This window comes from Colletes gigas, unplaced genomic scaffold, assembly GCF_013123115.1.
Source record: "Colletes gigas isolate AHSC1104 unplaced genomic scaffold, ASM1312311v1 Colletes_gigas_Sc00004, whole genome shotgun sequence".
In the NCBI taxonomy this organism is placed as follows: domain Eukaryota; kingdom Metazoa; phylum Arthropoda; class Insecta; order Hymenoptera; family Colletidae; genus Colletes; species Colletes gigas.
In genome coordinates this window covers 3,452,397-3,479,832 of record NW_025106633.1, presented here as the reverse complement: position 1 = coordinate 3,479,832, position 27,436 = coordinate 3,452,397, and the positions used below count along the sequence as shown (strand labels likewise).

Here is a 27,436-nt window from a genome sequence, read left to right as displayed (position 1 = left end):
GAAACACGGGGCCGTCAGTCGGTTCGGATCGTCCTAGGGTCCTTCGTTCGAATCCGAAACGCACACGACTCAGAGGAGAGTCGGTAGACCCGGAGGGGGGTTCGAATAGGTACCTACGGATTACTAAAACTGGCCGATCATCTTATTCTAGATATAGATCCGTCGGCGGGGGTCACTTCTGGGGCTCCTCTTGTTGGGCATCTGAATAGTAGGAGGTGGTTTCAGAAATAATTCTTGAGTCACTAGTGTCCACTGTCACAATATTTAGACTGTGTTTATATTGAGTAATCTCGAATTGTCAGTAATAATATTGTACACCCCAAGTCAAGTAGTTATTGACATCAACTTGGACTGCTTGAGGGGTTGAAGTACTGAAGGATTGGTCTATTAGTGACGTAACTTTAGTGATTTAGTGGGAAAACTACTGATAACACTGAATTGTCAGTGCTTATACTGCTTGAGGGGTTGAAGTACTGGAGGGTTGGACTATTAGTGACGTGAACTTGGTCTATTTGAAAAAATAAACTACTGGTAACATCGAATACCCCCAAGTCGAACGAGTTATGATTCGCAGGGTAGCTATTGACATCAACTTGGACTGTTTGAGGGGTTGAAGTACCGGAGGATTGGTTCATTAGTGACGTGAACTTAAGGATAAACTACCGATAACATCGATTTAAACTATACTCGAGGCCACGAAAGCCTTAAATCTCGATTTGAATTACTTTGAGGGTTGGAATACAGGAGGATAGGACTTCTGTCATCTACCAGGCCTGTTAGACTTCAAAGATTGGAATACCGGAGGATTGGACTACCCAGTGACATCGACTAGGTCTACCAGGGTGATTAGACAATTACTAACATCGATTAAGATCAGTTATATGATTGGACTATAACCAACAATGACCCAACAATTCCCAGTTTTAGAATTTTGATCATTCTCGACGCTGTTAGCAGTATGTGCTGAACCTTTTTATAACATTTCTTCTTTTCTTATTGTCCATCTACGCAGACGGTCCTTTTTGCAATAAATAACGAGGACTCCCGTCCCTGTTTAACGAATGCTCACCTGACTGTTAATTGACTTCCGTCGCTGCCGCGTCTAATACCGTTGCCCCGTCGCTTGCAGAAACATTTACAGATAATTCTTTTGAACGCGAACCGAAAGTCCTTGCTGAAGAGGGCGTAGATACAGGGGTTTATCGCGGAGTTGCAGTAGCCCAGCCAGAACAGCACGCTGAAGACGGTGGTATGAATACAGTTCGGACAAAAGGCGCGCACCAAGTACATCGTGAAGAATGGAAGCCAACAGAGAATGAATCCGCCAACGATGATACCCAACGTCTTCGCCGCCTTCGTCTCCATGCGAAACCTTTTCACCTACGAACAGACAACCGCGCGATCTTTTATTATTTTTAACGCCACGAGTCCGAGGCTCTCTGCTCGGATCCTTCGTCGAAAACATTTTGAAACTCGAGAAAATTCTCTAAACGGTGAAAGTCTGAATAATGGGAGGAGGGACTGTCGAGAATGGGAGGAGCAATTGTGAAAGGTGGGGGAACTGAGTCTGCAGAGTGGACAAAACGTTCTGAAATTACAAAATGTGGGAGTGGCGATCGCGAAGAGTGGAAGGATCGACGTGAAAATTGAGGGAAGCGATTCAGAAGAATTGGAGTATCAGTTCTGAAGAGTGATAGAAGAGATTCTGAGTTGAAATATTTAAAAAAAATAATAGAAATAATTCTCAGAAGTGGGAGTATCGATTCCAAAGAGCGTGTGAGACTGTTCTGAAGAACAATGGAAATGATTCTGAGGCGTGGGAGGAGCAATTTCAGAGAGTGGGCGTGGCAATTGTAAATATTGGGAGGAGCCATTCCGAGGAGTGGGGGAAACTACGCTAACCTTGAACAAGTCTGGTTTCGGAGGAACGGTAGCAACAGTTGGAAAGCGGTTTGGTGTTTCGAGCAGTTCGGTACCTGGGCTTTTATGTTCCTCTTGCCCATCTTCATCGTTCTGGGCTTCTCCTCGGTGCCCGGGTTCAGTTCCCGCAGTGACACTTCGTCTCCTGTTATTTGACTCTCGCAACTGCTACGTCTGCTCGGCCTCCTGGTGCTGCCTACTCGATTGATACCGCCCACCTGCCACGAACGTATCGAATCGATATTAACGACAGCCGTTCTCACCATTTATTCGCCAAGTACAACTCGTGTCGCGTGGAATTTACGACGCTCGTAAGCCTGCAATTTCCTTCCCGATCGAAAAACGGAATAAAATGTATCCTTGACTCTGCACGTTGCATGCTCGCAACGCGGTGCATAATCGAGACAATAAAAACCCTAATTCGAGCGGCGATTTATGTTTCGTTCCGTTGTTCGCGAATTAAATCACTTATCGAATTAACGATCTCCGTTCGTGGAAAATTTATTCTGAGATCCATTCGAGGACAGCTTGTTTCGAGCTTTCGATTCCATTACTCGTTCCTATTCGAACTTAATAATTTCGAACGGTATCGAGTACTCCGGATATCAGTTTCATCGAAACGTACGGGACAGGCATTATGTATATTAATTATTGATCCCATGTTAATGACACGTCACTTGTTCTTCGTCGCGAATTACAAAGGTCGCCCGGATGGTTATTCAAGCAGCCAGGAGTACAGATTTCAGCGCATTCAGGGCCTCCGATGCATATTTATGGAGCTCTATAAACGTCCACGCAAGGAGACGACGAGTTTCTATTTTCCGCGTGGCGCGATTTAAATTTCAGAAAATTTAATTACACGCGAAAGAAGAAGGCGAGCAACGTTCTCGTGGAATCGCCGGCGAGAGAGATAGCCCGATATCGATTTCGGATTAAAATCCTCGCATTAAGCCCTGGGCTTAAATTCCCATCCGTAACTTCGTTAAATCCGAAAACGGTTTCTTAAACGGGTATTAAAATAAATTGTACGGTTTCGAACTTATTTCACGGTCGTTCCGGAATCCCTTTTCATTCGTTGCACGTTTGCCCGAAGACGTTTTCAAAATTGTGAATCGTACGATCGTTGGACTCTCCGGAGCTATTATAAATTAAATTTAAAAGTTTTCACAGTTTAACGTCTGTCGACCGGTGTTATTATCGACGCTTCTCCGGGCGCGATAAACGTTGAAAAAATGAACGCCGAGATGGAGGCGATTCAACGAGGAACTCCGTGGAGGAAAATTACCTTGAGATGCGTGCTCCTCGAGGCTGGACAGAGCTGGCTCTGCGTCTGCCCGTTGCTGTAATGCACGGAGGTTTGAGAGCATCTCGAGGGCGTCCTCTCGAGAGTGTTACACTTTGTATTCAGTGTCTCCGTGCTCGGATAGGAGACCGAGATCTCTATCTTCTCCCTTTTCACCGAGCTCCGACTATTCGACTCCGGACTCCTCGGGCTTCCGTTGTTGCTCCCGTTGTGAACGCTTCCTCGTCCCCGGTGCATCCTCAAGGTCAGCCTTTGTTCGCTGAATCTGTGGAAAAAAGTCCCGTCCCGTCGGGTGCAAAATGCGTGCAGACATCTACGGAGTTTATTCCCAAGCCCCCAAACTGACTCTTCCCTCTACGACTTTCCCTTTCACCCTTCCTTGCAGCCACCATTTTTAAATTTTCGAACATTTAACGCGCCCAGATTATAGTACAATCCAAAACGAGTCGAAAATGTGGAATAAAGTTTTTTCATATGGGGCTTCGTTTCGCGGATAAACGAATTTAGAAAATTGTGGGGCACATCTCACTACGTTGGTGCCCCATGAATCTTTGACGTCGATTTTCTCGAAAATGGAGCCACTCATGGAAAAATTGTATTGCACATTTTCGACTTACTTTTTCACGTAGAATCAGATTCCACTTTCAGTTATCACTGTTGGGGTATATTAAGCAAAGTAGTACTTATATCGCGTACTGTACGTTCGAAACATGTTCTCCCGGATGGGATTTTAACGAGATTTCAAGGGCCCCCCATCCCTATTAATTTCAGGGTGCTTCATTATTTCCAGTAGTTCCCCCGCATTTACAGGGAACGCAATCGTTGACTCTGGCTATTACCTTTGTTCCATCACGCAGTTCTCTGTGGCCCGTAGTAATTAAAACCAGTTTGGGCTACAACCCGACCGTGGCAGAACATTAAATTACTGCGGGCCACGGAATACTATTTCATAGAACAGAGGCAGTGGCCAAAACCAAAGGTTACTTTCCCCTAGAAAATACAATCTTCGCGAACAACAACCCTAATAACCTCCATAGCGATACAGGGAACAGACTGTAGATTTCTCTCGGATTGTAGATGGAATTATCAGACTCTAAACTAAAATATATGGAATCTCAGAATTGCTGATGGAAGGGGAGGTACCGCGAAAGGAAAATCTGCTGAAAATCTCGGATGCAAGCGTTTTCCAGCTTACCTGGAGCCGAGCATTTTCGAGCCCTTTGTCGTGCGGAAGCCTTGATTAATGGCCTTGGTCGTGGAGACGGCCGCGTTGTATATTCGCCAGTAGAAAAACAGCATGACCAGCATCGGTATATAGAAGGAGCCCAGGGCGCTGGAACGCGAGAGAAAAAAATAAAAGAAAAAGAAAAGAACTTTTTAATCTCAATATATCCGCGCGCAACGGGGCAACAATTCCGTCCGAGCCGCGAGGGATTCGTCCACCACCCTGAACATTTTCAAACGCTGTTCCGAGCTTACGGCCGCGCCTATTTAAACTTTCGTTTGATCCTCCCCCGCCATGGGTGGGGACTAGTTAACCATTTCAATTCTTATACGGATCGCTTCTCTTCCCCGTTACTGGGGGGGCGGTCGGAAACGTTAGGGAACGCGGTTTCACGGTCTGTCGAAATTAGAAAAAGCAACTCGAGGCCATTCCGAGTGGCGAGACTGTTAAGAACGTCGACGGGAACGAGTTCTTTTATTGCGATTTCGGTAAGCAGCGTTGAAAACCTACTCTCTCGAAACAATTTTTACCTCGAACCTAGGAAACTGTTTCAAGATGCCGATGCATGAAACGTGGAACAGTTTCGATTTGGTATACATCGAATAATTTGAATTTTTACCTCGAATATTAGGGATTTTGTACCATCGATACGTGGGACAATTTGTATCGAGGATTTATGAAATAATTTTTATCCCGAATGTGGGCAATTTCCATTCTACATTTCGAAATAATTCAAAGAATACTATACCCTCGATATAAGGTAAGATTTGTACCCCGGATATTTGAAACGACCAGTCTCGATTTGCTCGAGTTTTTCCCCCAAAATTTTCAGCCTATTAATCGTTTAAAAAAATAAAACCCTCATTACGGTTGAATCGTTATTCATCTTTATCGCCGTTCTGTCGACAGTATCGCATTAATTCATTCTGATTCGATGATCTTTTTGACGCGATCCCGCACGCTCGAGCAATCGCGAATGGAACGAAATATTATAGATAATGCGCCCGATGGGAATCGTAAATTCGTCCCGACGCTCGATGGAACATTACGCATCTACTCGATGGTTGATTTAGATGCGGCATCGCGCATAAAGCGATCCGGATTGATGCACACGCCGATCGCGATAACACGCGACAAGAATAGAACCAGTCGCTGGCAGAAACTCAGATCTCACACTTGACATTGTAACGGTGCCTATCGTTGCTCTGGCTCAGCAGAATTAGTGCAACGGAACCCGGTTACGTAAACCAATAAAATCTTTATCCAAACGCTATTTCCGCGATGCATTCCACGCCGAAAACGAATTGCACGCTGTCGATACCATAACAACGTTCTTCGAATATTTCTAACAGCACGTTCTTCGTAGCATCGGATATTTTTGTTCATTGTTCATTATTTGCACCATCTTTGGTTTTTAAACGACGACTTTCGTAATTTTTAAAAAAACTGAAATATCCGAAACTTTTGATTCGAGTGGGAATTTAATTCCCCCAACTTCTGTTTTAGAAATTTCGTTCGAAACTTTTGCCCTCGCCCGACGAGAGCCCCGCGATTATTTCAATTTTCAAAGGATCTAAGATTCAGCGATCTTCGTTCGGAGAAATTGAAATTCCTGTAGTTATTAGACGAGAGAGGCAGAGTTCTAAGGTTCTTTTTTTAGAAACGGATCTCTCGTGTTAAGGCTCACCTATAGACGACGTAACCAGCATCGTTAGTGAGCTCGCAGATCCAGGGACACGGTTTCACCGGAACCAGGATGGTGGTGGTGTTGAAAGGCCCCTTCTGTGCGAATGTCACGTTGTACGTGGGATGCGACTGCGGAACCAGCGAAAGAAAGTAGAAGAACGTCGTGTAACGAGGGAGAAATTGTCGGGGATGATGCTAGTTACCCGTTTGTCTTTCCATCCAACGAGGGGCGGGAAACAGATGATGAAGCTCAGTATCCAAACGGCGGCCACTAGCATTCTGGCCCTCTTCGGCGACATGATCTGTATTTCCAAATCGATTCGAAAATATCAAACGCAAATATAAAAAAATAATCACTAAACCGCGGATGTTTATTTTCTCAAAAGACTACAGACTGCACTTGATACGCAAAAATATGAGCAATGCTTAAAGTAAGATACGAATTACAATTTTTAAGGGTTGAGACAACCCTCTACAAATCTCCCATTTAATCAATTCTATTAATAAAAATATGAATTTGCATGAAGATCTGCAGTCTATCAATCACTGAAGATCATCTAATTTTATAAAAAAAACTAAGAAATTAAGAAATTCTACCGATTCTATTGGTTTGCAAATTTTAGAAACATCGCAGGTTTGCTTGGAATTACAATTTGATTAAAAAAGAAAATCATTGTTGGACTTTCCAAGCAGTTGTCGAGCAGATAGAAACCTATCAACGAGTTTTAAAATGTGAACAAACACCGTGTAAAAGTCTGCAGTCGCGTTCGATTTGCAGGTAATTAAATATCGAAAGGAGAATTTACTTTGGAGCAATTCGACTTTTCAGGCGGGCGCTTCGAACGAAAGGTGCATTGTCGTGGAAGTCGGGAACTTTGGTAGTCAAGGGAATATCAATCGATCGATTAAGTCATCGAAGGGAAACATTGGCCATTAAGGGACGTATTTGGAGGGAACAAAGGGGAAACGGTCGGAGACGAATGGCCTGATCGACCGTGGCAACCCGTACACCTGTTTCTCGAGATCGAATAATGGGAGAATTGGGTACTTGCCTGAGGGTAACTGACTGGCCTGGTCACCGCTAAGTATCTATCGAGGCTGATGGCGCATAAATTCAATATGGACGCCGTGCACATCAACACGTCCACTGCCAGCCAAACGGAGCACCATAGATCGCCGAAGATCCACACCTTGGGGAAACCATAAAGTCCTTTTACTCACATCAATTACATAACTCGCCTTAAGATTATCACAAAGTTCGTTAAAAACGTTTTTAACTAAAAACAAACGAACAAAATGTTGATTTGGGGGAAATTTAACAAAATTCCATTGGATAACAATAGAATTTCGAGTACTTTCGTCGGAATTCGCGCAAGTTTTCTTGCATGGTTTCGTGGCTTTTCGTTATTCGGTACAAGGTACTTTGTGCTCTTTTTTTTTTTGTTTTTTAAGCGGGAATACGATACAGAGTTACGTAGAAACCCTCGTTTCAGCGATATACCCCTCTCACAATAGAATTCCTTCATCCGTCCCCATTCACTACTTCAATCTCCTCATCCTTTCGAACACCGAAACCAATACTGCACCCGAAGCTCCCTTATTCCAGCCGCGCAGAGCTGACTCGAGGAACTCGGCTGGCTCGGCAAGAAATGTGAATTTCTATTTGTAAGCGATGCGTTTTCGAAATTCATACGTTTCCGTGGCTGCCTTGCGCCGCGGCATGGAAGTATGGCCAGCGTTTACGTTCCCGTCGATAATACACAGCTGGAAACAATCCGTGGATCGTATTTCCGCGAACCTCCGTGGAACGTATCGAATTTCGCCTATCTTTTATCCGATACTATGTTTAAGTAACATACAGAATATTATGTATACGACGAACTACGAAATTTACACAATCTTTGGAACTACGAAACGATACATATTTTATCGATCAGTTACAACACCTTCTTTGTGCAAATTCATATTTCGATTAATAGAATCAATGAACTGGAAGCAACATCAAAGCCACTTTAGTTTTAAAAACAATTCTCTACACGGGGCTGAAAATATTTATAAAGACCAGATATTTATACAAATTCGTATTTTGATTAATAGAATTATTGACATGGGAGCTTTGTAGAGGGTTGTCTCAACCCCTAAATATAATAATTCTTACTTGAAGTATTATCTTATATTTTTAGGTATTAAGTGTATTTTGTAGTTTTTTGAGAATTTCTCAGAAATGCATAAATATCCACAGTCTATATATTTATTTCTCTATATCCATGATGTAATTGCTTAAGAGACTCCAATTTCCTTTTTAAAAAGTAAAAGAAGGCTTGAGAGTAGCAAGTCTGGATTTACTCAAATCCCGGAAGCCTCTCGAATTGACAAAATTCATCAAACGGATCCCATTTCTGCAAATTGGCGCAGCAATTTCGAACTTTTGATCGATAGCGTACGTTCCTGCGATTCCGCGGAAGGAATGTATACCCAAATTTCGGTCGTACATTACAATTACACGGCGTATTATTCCGTGCAACCGGGAATCCCCCGAGGGTCCAGCTTCGAGGGCTCGATTATCAAGAACCGGGATTTCCCATTATCGAGCGTCCCGACGCATTATTCCCAGGTAAGACGCGAACGCGACCGGACGCGTCGATCGAGCGACGAGGCTTCCGCGATAATGGAACGCACCCTCAGTGAGTGCACGCAGCAGGTGCAACCGGGGGTTGTAGCGAGCCGCGTGCACGCCTCTGTACAACCACCTGTTTCGAATTACCCTCGACCCACGGCCCCGACGTTGTTCGATTCGATTAGTCAACCCCGGGTCGCGACACCGTCTCCCCGCTTAATAACGCTCCTCCTCGTTTATATTAATCCAACACACCGTGAACTTCGGGGTAAACATTCCGGAGAACAGGATACTCTGCATTGGAAACCCAATTTTTAAACACCTTCCTAAAATTTCAAAGAAGAAACTTCCTCGTACGATATTTAGAACGAATATTCAGCGCCATTTTATGTACATTATTCTTTTCCAATTGGAAATAATGAAAATCACGAAAAAAGCATGTGCTTTTACACATTCGGGATGAACATTCTGGAGTAGAGGGTACTCTGCATCTTTTACAATTTAAAAGAAGAAACTTCCTCGAACGATTATTAGAACAACTATAGAGCACCATTTTATGTACAATATTTTTTCAGCCAACTGGAAATAATTAAAATTACAAAAAAAAATATGGTTTAATAGTGTGCACGATTCCTACCCTTCTGTCAATCTAAGAAAAGCAGAATATCATTTAGAAATATTATTACAAATTTAATAGGAAAATCAAAATCTCTGTGTTTGTCATATCCCCCTAAGTTTTACATCTTCGTCCAAGCAGTTAAAAAAATTCTGTTATTATTTTAAAATTCCTCGAACGAAACAAGCCTGTGGATTCACCGCAGAGAGGCAATGTAATTTCGTCCGGAATTAGCCTACCGTTTAGGTTCTTTCTTCTTCTCGAGGGGAGCCGGCCGTTTTACAAATTGCAATAATCCCGCCCACGGCTGGCAAATTTCGCCCGAGCGGTCGGTATTCATCCGGAGCGAGTGCATGGTTCGGAAAAGTTTTTACTTTCTTCCAGCAGGATGCGAGGTTCGCTCCATTTCGCGATGGTTTTCTGTATTTTTGCATTTCCGGGATCCCAGGCGCGTTTTCCCTGGGCCGATTTTCTTCCGGGCCGGCCGTTGATTTCCCAGAAGCTCGTCGGCCGCGTGCGCGGGTTCCAATTTACCATTACCCCCCCTCGGTTGAAAAGTGAACCCCTCGTCGAGCCGATGAATATGCGAATGACGCCTCCGGTGTCGTCTTCCTCCTCGGAGGATACTTAGAAATATACTCCGTCGTTTCAACTTGTTTCTTTTCCGCGCGGATAAAAGCGGGTAAGAAGCTTTGGAAAAGCTCGCTTTGTATCGTTAGAGTGGCGTAAATTTCCCCCAACACCCGTAGCGTAACTCGAACCTTTCAGTTTGTTTAACGAAATTATTTGTCGTATCGAGGAAAGTAATGTAAAAATTCGACGGCGTAAAAACGTAGTGCAGAGTATCAGGAAAATTGAGGCGAAAGGGTGGAAGGTCAACCACAATATCTATCGATAATAATCCAGTCTTTAAACAATTTGATTAGCGTAGAATATAAAAATTTTGTTATCATTTTAAAAAATTAATTTGCATCCTGGTAGATTTAAATAATTTGTTTGTTGCAATTTTTTTCCAAATTAGAACCTCTTTCGAGATCACTCATTGAGTTTCGTTGAACGAGGATTAGTTCTGACCCGAGGTTCAGCGAATAATCGTTTTACAGCCAAACTGAAAATTGTTATCTGCATAATAAATTAACAATGAGATTTCTTGTGCAAAAGTGAGTGGAAAATGTGGTATAAAGTTTTTCCGTACGAGGCCTGGTTTTCGAGGAAATAATTTATGAAGTTTATTCTGATAGACTTGGCTGATGTGGCTGACTATGCCTCGATATTTCTACTTAAATTATACTTAAATTGGTATTTATCACTATCTGCAAGCATTGGTGGAACTATACTACCTTCTGTCAGTCGATGTTCCTGTCTTTGAACCATCTGTAACCAATTACAACTGATAATACTACTGCTAGTATGCAAAAACACAAAATCAAGTAGAAATTATCGATAATGGTCAGACACGTTCGCCAAGGCACAACAGACGAAACTTCAAGATTTATTTTCTCCGAAACGAAGCCTCGTACCAAAAAAGTTTATTGCACTTTTTTTATTCACTTTTGCACAAGAAATCACCCCAATTTTTTCGTACCCGATTCTCGCACTGTACAATGAATTACACCGAGATTGAGAGTCAATCATATATATTCTTTGCAATAGTTAACAGAGATACTTCTACCGTTTATATTTTTGCTTATTTTCCAATGTGAAATATAATTATTCAAAGTACAGACTATCGAATATAGTAATATTAAATTCCAATTTCATTTTTCATCCCTGGTAATCTTCTTTTGATACTTTCAATTCCCACGAAACACGACTAGTTTGAAAAACGGTGATTTCCGGATAAAAAGTCGGGTAATCCGATTCAGGACGCGTTAAGTCTACGCCCCTCGTCTTCGGATCCGGATAAGGGGCGCTAAGGCCTGACATCCCCCGTTTTCTGACTCGCGCCCCTTTCTCAGCGTGAACGTTCATCTTCCGGGGCGCAACCCCAGCCCCGGAAGAAACGAAGGACGACAGCCGGCAAACTGTTGCGCCTAACTCCCCCTCCCCCCTACCCCCCACACACCCCCTTCCTCCGGCATACCGTAACTCCCACAGTTATTTCGCGTTTACTCTTTTTCGCCAGGAATTCTTTAGGGTGAACGTGCACGTGATGGGGTTGCTGGAAAAGTGGGTAAATACACCCTTCCGGGAGGATAAATAGCCCAGGTAATTGTTCCCTGATATTTTTTCGACCGCCTTTCTGTTCCATTTCAGAAACAACATCGAGGGTGAGTTTTGCTCGGGGAAAATTGCATTCATTATGCAGCCACAGTTTTCCCAATGCTTCGGAAAATATTGCGTTGGTAATAACCGTGATTCGTACATTTTTTTACCACAATTAACACTCGAGGAAATTTTTCACAAGATATTTACCCCTTTACGATTTAATTCAAGAGACAGTACGAGGTATAATAAATGTTTGAGAATAAATTGCACGAGAGTTTATAACATTAATATCCTTCGAATACGTTGAATTAATTATTTTAATACACTACTTCAGTTATTAGTAAATATATGAACGGGAGTTCCCTAAATCAAAATTAAGCTTCGGAAAGAAACTTTTAATGGGCTGTTTTAATTCACTTGTTTATTGTAGATTCCAGAGCGCACGATTAATCAACTTTGTTTTTGTGTTATAACTTTTCATTCGGGTCCTCTTCGTAGAAGTATTAATTATATTCGAGGCTATGAAATCTCATGGCAGCGTCGATTCAATATTGTATTATATTGATTAAAATACTGTTTACACGCGTGCAGATGGTCGGTGGACTATATGGGTGCAAATAGTATTTCGATCAAAATAATGTAATATCGAATTGATATCGTAACGGTTACACAATCTGGAATATAATTAACACTTTTCAAATCCAACGAAAGGCAATAATTAGCTTCCAAAATACAGAACAGTCAAATAAATTTTTCTGACATCGAAACATGCATATTTTCGATAGATACATACGTCAAAGAAATAATAATATTTTTTCGGTTTTAATTTGAAATCTATGTTGGAGTTACATCCTGAATGAGATCAACGCCATTTTATTTGCTCCCGTCGAACGTGCACGCACAAAAATTTCATTTCCACGTTCGTTGTACGGTTTATCGAAAGTGAGAAATTAATTTCGCGAGTGTAGCATTGTTGTAAAAAATTCATTCAAAATGCCCTTTGTCCGGCGACGTTGATATTCGAATGGTAACGATACCATGCTTCGTACTATTTTCCCATTGAAAGTGAGAACATTTCCGCGAATAAATATCGAGAACGTCGGGAATTAAAAATATCCAGTCGAGCGGTATCGTTCGAGTCGGAAACGCTCGGCCGTGAATCCTTTCGTACCGAAATCTTTGCGGCAATTCGGCCATCGTCGGTCGAACGCTCAATTGCCGGCAACAAAGTTTCAAATTTCGGAATAGGTTTCCGCGAATATCACCGATGCCCGAGAGCACTCGAAACTCGAGCCAGCGGATCCGTCACTTTGAAACTCGCTAACTCATCATCGTCGGTTCGCAAATGCCGGTTCAATTGACGCCATTGTGCCCTCCTCCTTGTACCGAAAAAGAGCTGATCGATTGCTGCGTCGAGAGTCGCGGATAGACCCGGGGAGATCAAAGGCTGACAGTTTCGAGACTCCGTCGGGAATAACGAAAACCAGAACTTTTCGCTACGAGGTCACTCTGTATCGAAAAACCCGCTCCTCCGACGCGTTTTCGATTCCTCGCCCAATTTACGACGACTAAATGGAATCTTTTCCCTTTATTTCAATCTCATCCCTAATGGCAACGCTGTTACTTTACTGTTTAAAATAATCAGGGGTTAGTAACCCCCATCTGTTGACCTTGTAAATAAAAATACATGAAGAACAAATGAGGACCCAAATGCCTGCAAGAAAAGTGCTAAGAAGAACGTTGAAATATTTTGTAGCTATTAGATAATTTAAAAATCGAAGAGGACAGGCGGATGCAACTGACCTTGAAGACCTCCCAGGTGGCGCTGAAGGGTAGGACAGCCAGTCCGACCAAGAGATCGGCAACAGCGAGGCTGACGATGAACGTGTTCGTCACGTTTTGCAGTTTGCTGGTGTAGTATACGGCCAGGATCACCAGGACGTTTCCTAGCACCACCATCACGTTCACGATCGCCAGGACGATCAGGGTAATCACGATCCACGGGCCGGACCACTGGACGCGCTCGTACAAAGTAGCGCAATCGCTGGCGTTCAGTTCTCGCATCTTAGTTGCCAAGGTCCTCTGGCGCGTCCGTGCGATCCTCTCGAAGGACTTTCAAGGACTTCCTGAACGACGGTCGAACGAGTGGGCTCGGGGAACGCCACCGAGCCGCCTGAACCTCCATCACGACTCTCCAAGATCGATGGTACCGGTGATCGATCATCGACTCCCGAGGAACGTCATTGTCGGTGAAACGGGGACCATGGCTCACCCATTCGATCTCCCTCTGCTCGACTTCTGGGCTCTATATTCGATATCCAACTTCGAACTTTCGAAGACCTTGAACCAGAGTACTTTTTAGAGCTTCTGTTCGTGACTGTATAGCAGAGGGAAGTATTCTGATTTCCTCAACCTTGGGGGCACTCTCTTTTACAAAGTAGAGCACCTTGACTCCTCTTTACCCTACAAGCCGGAGTACTCTAACTTATTGCCTTTAACCTCAAAATAGCCTTTCTATAGCCTGATATGCAGCGATTCCTTCCGTTTAACAGAGTAACTGTGTCCTTTTTAAATATAAAACAGAGTACTTTTATTCCAGAGCAGAGTGATTTGGCTCTATTCTTGTTGCATTTTTCGAGTACTCTAAATTGAACCTTGGAGCAGAGTACTCTGACCCTTATCTTCCTTTTTATAGCCCAATTTTCCCAATAGAGTACATAAGCTGCCCTATAGTCCTCGAGCCAGAGTACTTTGTTTCTCTAACCGAATACAACCCCCGTTCCTGAACTCCCAAGCAATTTAAGTTCTTTCCTTCGTAGCAACTCTGACTCCCCTCTATCTTCAGTCTTATCTCCGTTTCGCTCTGTTCCTTCGTTTGAGCCGTCTCGTACAAACACTTGGGTATCTTCTTCCTTCGACGCGTAATTCTCGGGTTAAACGAAGACGTTCCCGGCTTAGGATTCACCGATCTGATCGATCGACTTAATTACCGCTGTAGGATCCCCCTAATGGATGTGTCTCGTCACCCACGAGTACCCAAACTTCGACTATTCTTCTATCCCCGATAAATAATCCCGGAAGTCAGACCCAACCCAGACATCAGATTCCTCGCGTCTACGCGAGTTCCGGCTCCGTCGATCTCTCCCAGGATCACCTCGATCCTCTATTGTCTCTTCGAACTATTGTCTGCGCCTCCCTCGTCCCTGCTTCCAAAAAGGACAACCGCGATTAGTCGAAAAAAGCCTCTCCCGGTTCTAATTACTCGCGTCGATCCCGAAAAGACTCGAACCCTCTAATTTAAATTCTATCCTCCGAACCACCGCTTCCTCTAATTCCCTCCTTCGCCTTGAGCATGCTCCCCGTGGCCAATTGTTACGCTCCTCGTTAACGCCCTTCCAAAGTTCACCTTACGGTTCTTCCGTGGAAATTAAGAAAAATTGTTTCCCTCCTCGTTCGAGCGATTTTTCAACCCCCTCGGAGTCGTTGGTCCGGTATCCTCGCCTAAATTCGATCCCATTTCAGCGTCGCGACGAGGACGTCCCGGCACGCTGACTCCGCTCGTTCGATCCTCGTTTCCATCCCCCCACCCTCCGTCACCCTCCAACACCAACCCCACGCGCGTTATATCGCCTCGATCGCGATGTTCTCCACGTCCTTCCGCTCGTCGTTCACCTCTGCCTCGTCCTCGACTACGCCCCTCGTTTTTCAACCCCCTGGCGAACCACCTTCCCGAGTCTGGGCTCCCCCTTTATTATCCACGACGACGAAGACCCTCCGTTCGGGGTGAGAATTCGCGAAAGTGTTATTTCGGTGATAAATAAATAACAGAGCGCTCTTCCCGTCGATATAAATCCTTACAGTATTCCGTTCTCGAGTTCGTTTTGGATACCGACAAGTTATTCGAGTCTCGAAAGCAACGATTTCGAAAGTTCTCAGTCTCGTGGAATTTTTTACAGGCGGATATTTGTTTGTTTTCGATTCGCTCTGGGAATTTTCTCCTCGATCTTGCCGGGTGCTCAGACACTTCGAGGGCCCTTCGGTCGCGAACTGCACCGGCTCCTGCCGTCTGGATTGAATTTTTAATCGCGCGTTTCGAGACTCCGGGATTTCCGAACCAGCGAACTTGTTGGAATACTTAACTTCGCCTCTCCCTTGTACTTTAACCTTCAATCGCAGACGGAAGACTTACAAGGGCCCCGTCTTCCTTTCAGACTCCCTAATTCCTAGATTCCACGATCTTTCAACCAATTTGAAAAAATCCGCTTCCAAACTTTCCTCCTCTATCTCACAGTCTTAACTCTCTCTCTCTCGTTTTTCAGCTTATTCGAAATGTTATTCCCTTGCTGCTCAATTTTGTTCTTCGATCCTCTTCCCAATTTGTTAAACTACCGGAAACGGAAGAATCCTCGAGGTCCAGTTCCTCCCCCTTCGACGGTTCGGATTCGAGGCGGAGCAACACTAAAGACACGTTCACAGTCGCGTTCACACTCACACGAATCACACGGCGATTATCTCAGGTTCCGGTGGAGCCAGGCGTGGAGGAAATCAGCAGCGTTTTTGGTTTCAGTCTCGTGCGTCAGTCTGCGTCGGTCGGTTCCCGTTTTCGTTCGCACGTTCGACTAAATAATCTTCCGACACTTGGCGCGGTGCGTGTACCTCAGCAGTCTGAAGCGCGTCTCCTCCTCGATGCGCTTCGCTCGCATTATTCCGCCAGCGAGGCACCCGAAGCGTTTTCAAGCGGGAACTGCGTTGCTGCCGGACGCGCGCTACGATCTGCAACACGTGAAACGAACCTGAGCACATCGTAAAGCGGCATCGTCGTCGTGGGCAGCCGTGGCATTGATCGACCGAATGACTTTCTCATTAACACGTTGACCGCCACGTCACCCACGCGTGGGCGGCCGTTCGGTTTTCCCGCATTTGGGCGACTGCGCCTCCAGAAAATTCCGATTTTCCTAATAGTTTATAAGAAATCACTAAATTTTAATTTTAGGTACGTTAAAACCGGTAATTCGTGCATTGAGGCTTAGAAAATCTCTTTCAGACGAAGATTCTGTTCGCAAACTTAGTATTTATTAAGACAAGTGTATTAGTTTGCTACTGCAATTCTATAATTCCAATTTTCTATAATATTTTGTAACAAATCACTAAATTTTAAATCTAGGTGCATTAGAACCTCGGCAATTCGTGCCTCGATGCTTAGAAAACCTCTCTGAGACGAAGATTCCGTTCGTAAACTTAGTATTTGCTAAGACAACTGCATTATCTTGCTATTTCCATTCTATGATTCCAATTTTTCCTAATATTTTGTAACAAATCATTAAATTTTAAATCTAGGTACCTTGGAACCTTAGTAATTCGTGCCTCGATGCTTAGAAAACCTCCTTGACACGAAGATTCTATTCGAAACTTAGTATTTACTAAGACAACTGCATTACCTTGCTATTGCCATTCTATAATTTCAATTTTTCCTAATATTTTGTAACAAATCACTAAATTTTAAATCTAGGTGCATTAGAACCTCGGCAATTCGTGCCTCGATGCTTAGAAAACCTCTCTGAGACGAAGATTCCGTTCGTAAACTTAGAATTTATTAAGCAACTGCATTACTTTGCTATTGCCATTCTATAATTCCAATTTTTCCTAATATTTTGTAACAAATCACTAAATTTTAAATCTAGGTATATTAGAACCTCGGTAATTCGTGCCTCCATGCTTAGAAACCTCTTTGAGACGAAGATTCTGTTCGTAAACTTAGTATTTAATAAGACTACTGCATAACCTTGCTATTGCCATTTTATAATTCGAATTTTTCCTAATATTTTGTAACAAATCACTAAATTTTAAATCTAAATACATTAGAACCTTGTAATTAGTGCCTCGATGCGTCGAAACCTCTTTGAGACGAAGATTCTGTTCGTAAACTTAGTATTTGCTAAGACAACTGCATTATCTTGCTATTTCCATTCTATGATTCCAATTTTTCCTAATATTTTGTAACAAATCATTAAATTTTAAATCTAGGTACCTTGGAACCTTAGTAATTCGTGCCTCGATGCTTAGAAAACCTCCTTGAGACGAAGATTCTATTCGAAACTTAGTATTTACTAAGACAACTGCATTACCTTGCTATTGCCATTCTATAATTTCAATTTTTCCTAATATTTTGTAACAAATCACTAAATTTTAAATCTAGGTGCATTAGAACCTCGGCAATTCGTGCCTCGATGCTTAGAAAACCTCTCTGAGACGAAGATTCCGTTCGTAAACTTAGAATTTATTAAGCAACTGCATTACTTTGCTATTGCCATTCTATAATGCCAATTTTTCCTAATATTTTGTAACAAATCACTAAATTTTAAATCTAGGTACCTTGGAACCTTAGTAATTCGTGCCTCGATGCTTAGAAAACCTCCTTGAGACGAAGATTCTATTCGAAACTTAGTATTTACTAAGACAACTGCATTACCTTGCTATTGCCATTCTATAATTTCAATTTTTCCTAATATTTTGTAACAAATCACTAAATTTTAAATCTAGGTGCATTAGAACCTCGGCAATTCGTGCCTCGATGCTTAGAAAACCTCTCTGAGACGAAGATTCCGTTCGTAAACTTAGAATTTATTAAGCAACTGCATTACTTTGCTATTGCCATTCTATAATGCCAATTTTTCCTAATATTTTGTAACAAATCACTAAATTTTAAATCTAGGTATATTAGAACCTCGGTAATTCGTGCCTCCATGCTTAGAAACCTCTTTGAGACGAAGATTCTGTTCGTAAACTTAGTATTTACTAAGACAACAGCATTACCTTGCTATTGCCATTCTATAATTCGAATTTTTCCTAATATTTTATAACAAATCACTAAATTTTAAACCTAAGTACTTTGAAACCTTAGTAATTCATGCCTCGATGCTTAAAAAACCTCCTTGAGACGAAGATTCTGTTCGTAAACTTAGTATTTACCAAGACAACTGCATTACCTTGCCATTGCCATTCTATAATTCCAATTTTCCCTAATATTTTGTAACAAATCACTAAATTTTTAATCTAAATTCATTAGAACTTCGGTAATTCGTGCCTCGATGCTTAGAAAATCTTTTTCAGACGAAGAGTCTGTTCGTAAATTTGTTATTTTTGGTCCATGGCAAGTGCATTATTTTGCTATTTCAATTCTATAATTCAAATTTTTCTCTTTTACCGAGGTTCAATTGTGTCTCGAGAGCAACACGTTTCGTTTGAAAGCAAACAGAAGTTTCGTTAAGTGAAAAATTTCTCACGTTATTAAAATTCTCTGCCAGGCAAAGTGTTATGAAGGAAAGTTTCGTGCGAAAGTTTGTCCTCTTTCCAGCTCGATTATAGTGCCAAATGAACGAAACTGGGAAATTACTGTATTAGAATTGTCTTTATGAATTTAGCGAACGTTACGGTAGAATTCATTTTGTAACAATGAACGAATACATTGATTAACAGAACGCAAATACTGCTCGTTCGAGTTCATTTGTTTGACACGGTAGAATCCTATTCTACTGTCTGATCATACGCTGGAACGTTTTACTGTTTCATTGCTCGTTTCGCTGTCTGAACGTACACTGGCAGACCGTATTGTTTCGTTTCGTACGGATTTCACTGGCCAACAGTGCACAAACATTTTGTAATATCCGGTCAAATACACTGGGAAAGATATTATCAATTATTCGGAGTGTTCTTGGACTTCTACCCACCAAATTTAATATTTCATGACCCGCTAAAAACACTTTGGAATAAACGTCCATAGGAAAAAGTGGTTCGATTTGAGGGTGCAAATATTACAAGTTTCAATTTTTTTCAGATTTCAATATCGTCCAAGTTATTTTTAAATAAGATTCGATTTGATTTAATTCAACACCAATCTGTTTCTCAATAAAAAACATTTCTCGTAATTAAATGGTACGTCGAGGGGTGGAAATTAAGCCATAGTCGACATGGAAAGTACCAGTGCGTCGCTCGATGAACTTTCAAAGTTCCGTGAAGACCGTCTTAGGGGCGGAAAAGGTTGGATGTTCGACGGAGGACGCGTTTAACAAACACTCGTCGGTGACAACGCGAAAGCCACCGACGACCCCTAAACTTTTACGAACCGAACGAGATTTCGTCGTCACGGTACCCGGAAGTGGCTCTGTTTATCGCGTACGGTCGCGTTTTCCCTGTTCCGGCGACGGAATTTCGTCCGCAGCCAATTTCCCCGCGTCGAAATCCACGGGGGAAACGCGACGCAATTTCGAGAGACCGCGGTGAACGAACGAAATGTTTGAGGACCAGCGTACCGTGTGCCCGCGGTTGAAAGATGATTTCGTTCACACAGGAAACGGACATGGAACACAGAGCCGGAGGAAACGGGCAGAAGAGGGTGGGAGGGAGACGGGGATCGCTGAAATGCGAATTCACGCGAGGCTGCGTTCGACGAATTAAGGCACGCCATTTTCGTTCGTCGATGTACTGGCGAGGAGGGATGGTTTTGTTTCTTCGTTGCTCGAATTTTTCGGATTTTTCTTTTTTTCTTTTTTTTTTTACATTTTCGGCGAACCAGATTCTGCTTTTGCGAATTCGGTTTCGACGATGGGGGAACAGAACGAATCATACCTAATTTTCAACTACAACGTAGCCATGACACATCCAATTTATCGCGTTTGCGATGGCAAAAATATCTGTGTAACGAGAAACGCTAAATTTCATCAATTATATTCGAGAGAGGGTAATTTAATTATATTCTACCATTGGAATATATTACAAATATATGCGCCTGGAATTTCTAGAAAATTTACTAGAATTTTTGAAAGGGTTCGCGCCATAACAATTTGTGAATTTTTCTGTTCGAAGAGTTATACGTACGAATAAAATTTCGTTTGACTACTCTAATACTATGCGTTTTAATTTGTTAATAGTAAAACGATACTTGAAAAATTTTATTTTAGTAATAAAATATAGAATATGACCCGGAAGTTTCAACGAATGTTCCAATGAAAATCGAAATATTGGCATGGCTATGGGAGCCGAAAAGTACACGCGAAGCCGGGTGCCTGAATGTTCAACGAAAAGGTGACGCAATTTATTTTTTGGCATCCTTACTCGCATTTGGCAAAGGTCACGATGTAATTAAGCTAATCACTGAATTGCAGTAGCGAGTTTTATTATACTATATGCAGGTGCTTGCGCGAATGGAACAGTCGCGTGTCGAGGTCTCCAACTTTAACGTCGTTTTCCTCGAAATTACTTTTTGCGAACCGGTCTCCCTAAAAACTGCCACGTTAATGAACCAATTTTTTTTTACGAAATTCGGGTGCACTCTGTAGCAAACATAATCTTCGACACCGTAACCAGAACCGATCACTATTTTTCTATTTCCAAAACTGGTTTACTTTTCCGCGAAATTTCACTGGTTTTTCTATAAACCCCGGTCGCTTCGAAAATATTGAATATTTTTTTTTTCCGCTGTAGTACCGATCGTGAAACTATGATTGCACCGAGCTTGAAACAATACCACTCACTCGTTTCAGAGTGATTATAATCGTACATACGTATTTTTATCGTAGACGTCTTTGGATTCATAGTGTTATTTAATCAGTATTTTAACGCAAACTGATACAAGAAGGTATTACTATACGATAAATCAATTTCATAGTCGATGTCCGAGAAATTTCCTATTTTCCCACTAACTGCACCATATTTCACTCTTGCAACGATATCACACACTATTGTAGAGCTTCTTGCAATGATCAGCGTTACGGATACTTGCAAAAGACGTATCTGACTCTTCCCAAACTCGTCGGTTCGAAGTAAAAAGGCTTAAAATTGGATTGCAATGATATCACGCACTACTGTCTCGCTTCTTGCAATGATCAGCGTTACGGATATTTGCAAAAGACGCGTCTAACTCCCCCGAGACTCATCGGTTCGAAGTAAAAGGCTTAGAATTAGATTGTAACGATATCACACACTACTGTCTCGCTCCTTGCACTGATCAGCGTTACGGATACTTGCAAAAGACAAGTCGGTTCGAAGTAAAAAGGCTCAGAATTAGATTGTAACGATATCACACGCTACTGTCTCGCTTTTTACAATGATCAGCGTTACGGATACTTGCAAAAGATGCGTCTGACTCTCCCAAATTCATCGGTTCGAAGTAAAAAGGCTCAGAATTGGATTGTAACGATATCACACGCTACTGTCTCGCCTCTTACAATGATCTGCGTTACGGATACTTGCAAAAGACGCGTATAACTCCCCCGAGGCTCATCGGTTCGAAGTAAAAAGGCTCGAAATGGGACTATCGATTAAGATGCGGACGTTTCGAGTTCCGTTCCGCGTTTTGGACCAATTTTGAGGATCAAGAGATTCGGTTGGAAGTGAAGACAGGTCGGTGGCGAGTTTACTCGACCGCGGGAAGCCTTTTGGTACGATACAAATTCGCGGGACGGGCCAGAGGCCGTCGGGAGAAAGAGAAATGCCATTTCGGCACAGGCATTTTCATTCCACGGAGAACAATGGGAGCCAAAAGGCGGCCGTCTCTCTGTAGAAATATGTAAACGCTCTCGTCTAAGAGCGTGTGCGTACGTTTGGTCGCGGCCGTATGTGTGTATGTGTGTGTGCATTCGCGCGCACGACAAAGGCCTTTTGCCCGGGCTCGCGGCCCCGCGACAAGCATTCCGTCTATTAATTAACGTACGTCCGCGTAAGCGTGCATGGAAGAGCTTTGAACGAATTGTTTCTGTGCATCTCTCCCGTCGAGTGCCGCGACGAGCTTATTAGTCGACGGGAGTTTCTGTTAAATTAAACGCCAACGCGACGCTGCGCCTCTGCGTCACTCATAGGGGAAATCATTTTTCCGTTTTTCAATCTCCCCCCACCCCCTGTCCCCTTCTTCGATTTTTTCTTTGCGACGGAAATTATTTCCCAAATTAACAGCGATCATTTTAATATACAGTGCAAACAAACGATATTAATAACTATTAGTTCGCGTCTCTTTTTAAGGACTCCACTCGATTTAACTCTTACGATTTTTAATATTTTACAATTAAAAGAACCGAATTTTGGGGGTCAATTAATTCGTGGAAATCGTGCAACGATGTTTGTTCATCTTTGGCGTCGGGAGAGTCGCAGGATCGCTATAAAAATACTAGGCTATATTTCTTGTTCATCCCCGGGGAGGCAAACAGTTTCATGTAAATTTCACGCGAATCCTCCTCGCTTCGTAGCTCGTTCCTTTCGTCCGTCTGTCTTCGGCGACGTTCGATACGTCGTTGTGCCGAAGAGACCGTGCATTACGGCGGTGAATATTAATGTGCTTGCTTCTTTCGACGACCTGCATATCGTTCGACATAAATATAAACGCCCGAGGCAGACGCGAGGAGGCTGAATCGCTGTCGCATTCATATATCCGCTTCTCCGAAATCGTCACTGACGCACGAACAAGGCCGGCGAACGCGAGCCCTTGGGGGATCCATGGATCTTTAAACGAAAACATATTCGCGGTACCGATGGTCCACGACGCTGGAAAAAATCTCCAGTTTTACCATAAACGTAGATTTATTTCACAAACGCAATATTCTAGACGCAAATAAACAAATCTCGCGATGATTTCTTGAAACACTCTTGAAACACATCTTAACAGGTGCAAATATTATATTGTAAATATTGTAAATAAATTTTTAGTATCTTTAGGACATTGTAAACATTCGTCTGGTAGTAATTTTAACAACCACAGCACAGATTTACCGCTCGTACAAATTTTTACATTTCAGTCGTTGCTGTTACTCGTTAAATTCCGTTTAATGAGTCCCGTTGGTCCGAAATTCACTGAAAACAGTAAATTACAAAACACACGGGAACAAAAACGTCCAAAGTTCCGAAAAGGGAAGAACAAATATGAAAATTAAAAATGAAGGGAGAAAGAGTTCCGAGAGAGCCGCGAATATCGTTAATCTTTCCGGGGAGCGATAAAACATAACATTCGCGGGTCGTGAAATTTTTCAGGGAGTATTAGAGTCTCGGTGAGAAATGAAAAGTCCGGTAAAGACAGTGGGGATCCGCGCTAAGACGTCGAAAAGAGGCAGGGGTAAGGGGGAGGAGGGCGATCCGGGGCTGAATTACGGATATTAATATTTCAACGAAAGCCGCGTTGCTCTCCGCGTTCGATCATCCGGAGCACCGGTGGATGCTCCACGGTATTCATGCGTTCTCGAGTTTTCGAGTCCTCGGTTTTCGCCGGGGGAAAGGGGCGAGGGAACCATTCAGGCGAAGCCTTGGATCCGCGGCGTCGAAAGCCACCCCCTTCGTGCTCGTCTATCCTTCTGACCGACGATTTCGACTAGCGCGACACGCGCCGTGGGGGATGAAAATGCCCGGCAGCGGCTGCCACACGCTTTATAATACGACGCGTTCATCGCGTATGCATGTGCACAGCCTTCGTCTTTTCTGTAAAATCTAACCCCCCGTTACGCGTGCACGACCGCGATCATAAATCCCTGCCTCGTCGATACCGACAACCACAAACCTGTCTTGCAACGATTCCTCGAGTCTTGTGGCACCTGGCCATTTATTGAAAATACTTTCTAATTTTCAGCTAAATATAATTTATTTAGGTAATACGAAAGTTTGAAACATTTCGATATTCAACCCTCGACTTTGGGTCTATTTCAACCCTTGCAAATTATTTTTTCTGGGGGTCGTGATGCTTTGGTTGTCGATAAATAATTTCATGAAATATCCTGTTAATTATGCAATCTTTAAAGAATTATTGTCTGCTAACTTTGTGTAAAAGTTTTGTGGATTTTAAATAGGTCATTAAGCGGAATACGAATCTCTTTCCAGCTCTTCGGAGATTTGAACGCGTATCTGCCTTTAGAAAAATCTTCGTGCTCGAACGAATTGACCAGTTATTCTCGGGTTAATTATACTAAACGTTCGTTCTACTTTCGTATGACGCTGCTCTTTGGTACCAAGTTTTTTAGCACGAGCTATAACACAGATCCCATTACAAGAATTTGTACTGGAAAATGGCTAAGTTTAAACTCTGGCTTCTTCTTAGTTTCGCTTCTCCCAAAAGTTGATTCTTATGTCCGTTCATGATGGGGAAAAAGAATTTTTATATTAATTCCTCCGGTACTTCTGCAATACGATTGCATTTTGGTAGCTATAATTAACAAAGCAAAATAATAGTTTTATTGTTCATTAGAATCTACTTTTGGTTCTCAGAGAAATTGCCAAGAATTATCGATTTTACTTATAGCAATGGTTCATCATATAATTTATAAACATTAGTAAACAAGCATATTTGTAACAATTGTGGAACAGGCTTGCATAATACTATGTCACAATTACATTTTAATCATTTCAAAATCCGTATTAATCATCCGTCTGACCATACGCAGGACTTACTACTGCTTGCAAGTAGTAAACCCTAGATATGGTCAGACATCTGAATTTTTACGTTATTACTGCTATTAATTACAGTGTCTGCATACAAAAATCACTCGTTGAAGGCTATAGTTAGTATAAAAAACTCAATGCTTGGAAAATCAGCCGTAGAAAGTGGTCAATCTGTAAATAGTAATTATTACAAATCCTCATATTACTGGAGAGCTTGTAATTAAGTTTGATACAATTGAAATAAGTTTCTCTATGAACAGAAATCATTTGATACCACTAATACTGTTCTCACTGATGAAACTACATGATTTTTAAACCCCCTTCCCCCTCTACGTCCACAGTTCAAACTTCCACACGTGTTTTTGTTTCCCCATACCCCATGATCCCACGTTTCCAAATATTATTTTTTCAAAATCCCTCAATATTACTAAACCACCCTTTGACCAATTTCCACTGCTCGTAAGAACCTCTATCAAGAAAAGAACTCAAGAAGTTCCAAAAGAGGAAGATCCTTGAAAAATAACGATGCAGGACCATCGTCTGTCTAATACCGTGAAACAAAAATAAAATTCTTGTGCTATCGTTCCGTTGCGGGGTTGGAAACGCGAGTGGAGCTGGTTCCACGAGCCAATAAAAGTATGGCCGCCCCGGAGGAAAGAGTCTCAGAGTGTAAGGTTGGTTCTGGTCAGACTACCGCTGGAATAAATTGGCGGTTCCAGCATCGCCGCGATAACATCGTTGTTTATTTACGCGGTGTTCCCGGCGTAAATTGGAATTACCGGCGTGACGGAGGTCGGCTGCATTAGCATACCTCGACGTCCGAAGCGACGTCGGACGTCGTTGGAAGCGTCTCCGGGAACGAAGAAGACCGGTCGTTTGCTCAAGGCTCCGGCCTCACCGACGGGGTACGTCCGCGGGCAAAGAAAAACAGAAAAACGACGCGGGCATGCGGTGCTGCTTGAAAGGCGGCTCGAACCGCGATGTTGACACCCTTCCAGGTCCTTTTCTTCCGCCCCTTTGACTTCCTGTTTCCACCCGACCGTCCGAGGCGCTCGTTGCAATAATAAACACCCTCGCGAGATGAATCTTGCCCCTTTTGGGACCACGGAAACCATCACGACGACGCTCCAAAACCTGCTCGAACCTATCTTTTTTTAGGAGGGGTGGTTTAGACAGGAGGGTTGGTTTTCGTGAAATCTACCCCTCGAACCTCAGATTCTTCGACTTGTCTCGCTAGGAACGATCAGTTTTATTGAATTTGTTGGTGTGAGCAGCAATGTGGATTGTATCTTGCGTTTTTGAAGAATTTTCATCCCTTAAATCGATCAGATTAAACAGATATCGTTTACTGAAAGTATATCTATCGCTATTGGTGTCAGATTCTGAGATTAACTCAGTGAAGTAGTTTTCATTTTTTGTGCTAAATAGCGACTGTCTGACCAGAGTCTTTGTGTTTGTGATTTCACCTTAACTTTTAAAATATTTGTCCAATCTACGTATCCCCGGAAAATATAGAGTATTCAATTCGTGGTAATATTGAAGCTCTAATTCAGAAGGTGCAAATTTTATTAACTTTATTAACACCTTAAATTCTGAATCACTGTATCTTGGATGCCTGGAAATTTATTTGCAACAGAATTGGTTGTACGAGGAACGAAGGGAAACGGGAACACGAAAATCCCCGTTGAAAGAATCCCCGCGGAGGAGTATCGGAAACAGTTCCCGCGAACTGAAATTAAATAACGCGAAACGGGAGCCGGGAAGTTTCTCCCTTAAACGGAATAAGAAAGCCGGGAGAATTTTAAAACAAACAAGTTTCGCGCGAGCCTCCCGACGAGAGGCCGGGACTCGAACGCAGCTTCTAATCTACCCTCGGCAAACCGAGTTACGGAGTTCCTCGCGGTGGAAGGGGAGAGGGGAACTCCCAAAGTTGTCTCTCGGAAACACCCTTGCTTCCCTGCTTCGTTGTTTCTCGCTTTATTCGCCTCCCCTGTTTCAATTTACTTCCGTTTTTATACAGTCCTGTTCGACGATTCGTTTGCACTCGACACGATTACGAACGTCACCGTTAACGGAACTCTCGTCGATGATTTGCTCGTCTTCAACGATCAACATAGTCAAAATAAGGTTATAAAGGCAATTTTAAATAGGTAAACAACGCAAGGACAAATTGTTAAAAAAATTTTATAGTAACTATACCGGGAAATTTTGACCCAAAAATATTAAAAAAAAAAACATTTTATGAAAGTGATATAAATTCTTGTGTTTGAATATTCGATTTAAAAGAATACGATTCTCGATTTATTAAAAATTGATAGTTCGTGAACGAATGGAGGATCTTTCTGTGAAGTGTGGCCAACTCTAAGATGTTATTTGCATTACTCGAATTCGAATGATTGTCATTATATCGAAAACGTAAGTTAAAGTAGAAATCTCGATGCAGCAATCGAT

General features: G+C 42.5%; 1 protein-coding gene across 1 annotated transcript in view; it reads right to left on the bottom strand.

The window, feature by feature from the left end:
• Positions 1–27,436, bottom strand: part of LOC122405338 (octopamine receptor Oamb) — a 108,989-nt gene that overhangs the window by 2,475 nt on the left and 79,078 nt on the right. The window contains exons 4-11 of the mRNA XM_043410009.1: positions 13,379–16,348; positions 7,187–7,324; positions 6,338–6,436; positions 6,136–6,263; positions 4,419–4,556; positions 3,206–3,488; positions 1,977–2,138; positions 1,070–1,380 (exon numbers count right to left, since the gene is read on the bottom strand). Coding sequence (XP_043265944.1) covers positions 1,070–1,380; positions 1,977–2,138; positions 3,206–3,488; positions 4,419–4,556; positions 6,136–6,263; positions 6,338–6,436; positions 7,187–7,324; positions 13,379–13,639 — 1,520 coding nt within the window. The 5' untranslated portion in view covers positions 13,640–16,348. The remainder of the gene's footprint in view (positions 1–1,069; positions 1,381–1,976; positions 2,139–3,205; positions 3,489–4,418; positions 4,557–6,135; positions 6,264–6,337; positions 6,437–7,186; positions 7,325–13,378; positions 16,349–27,436) is intronic.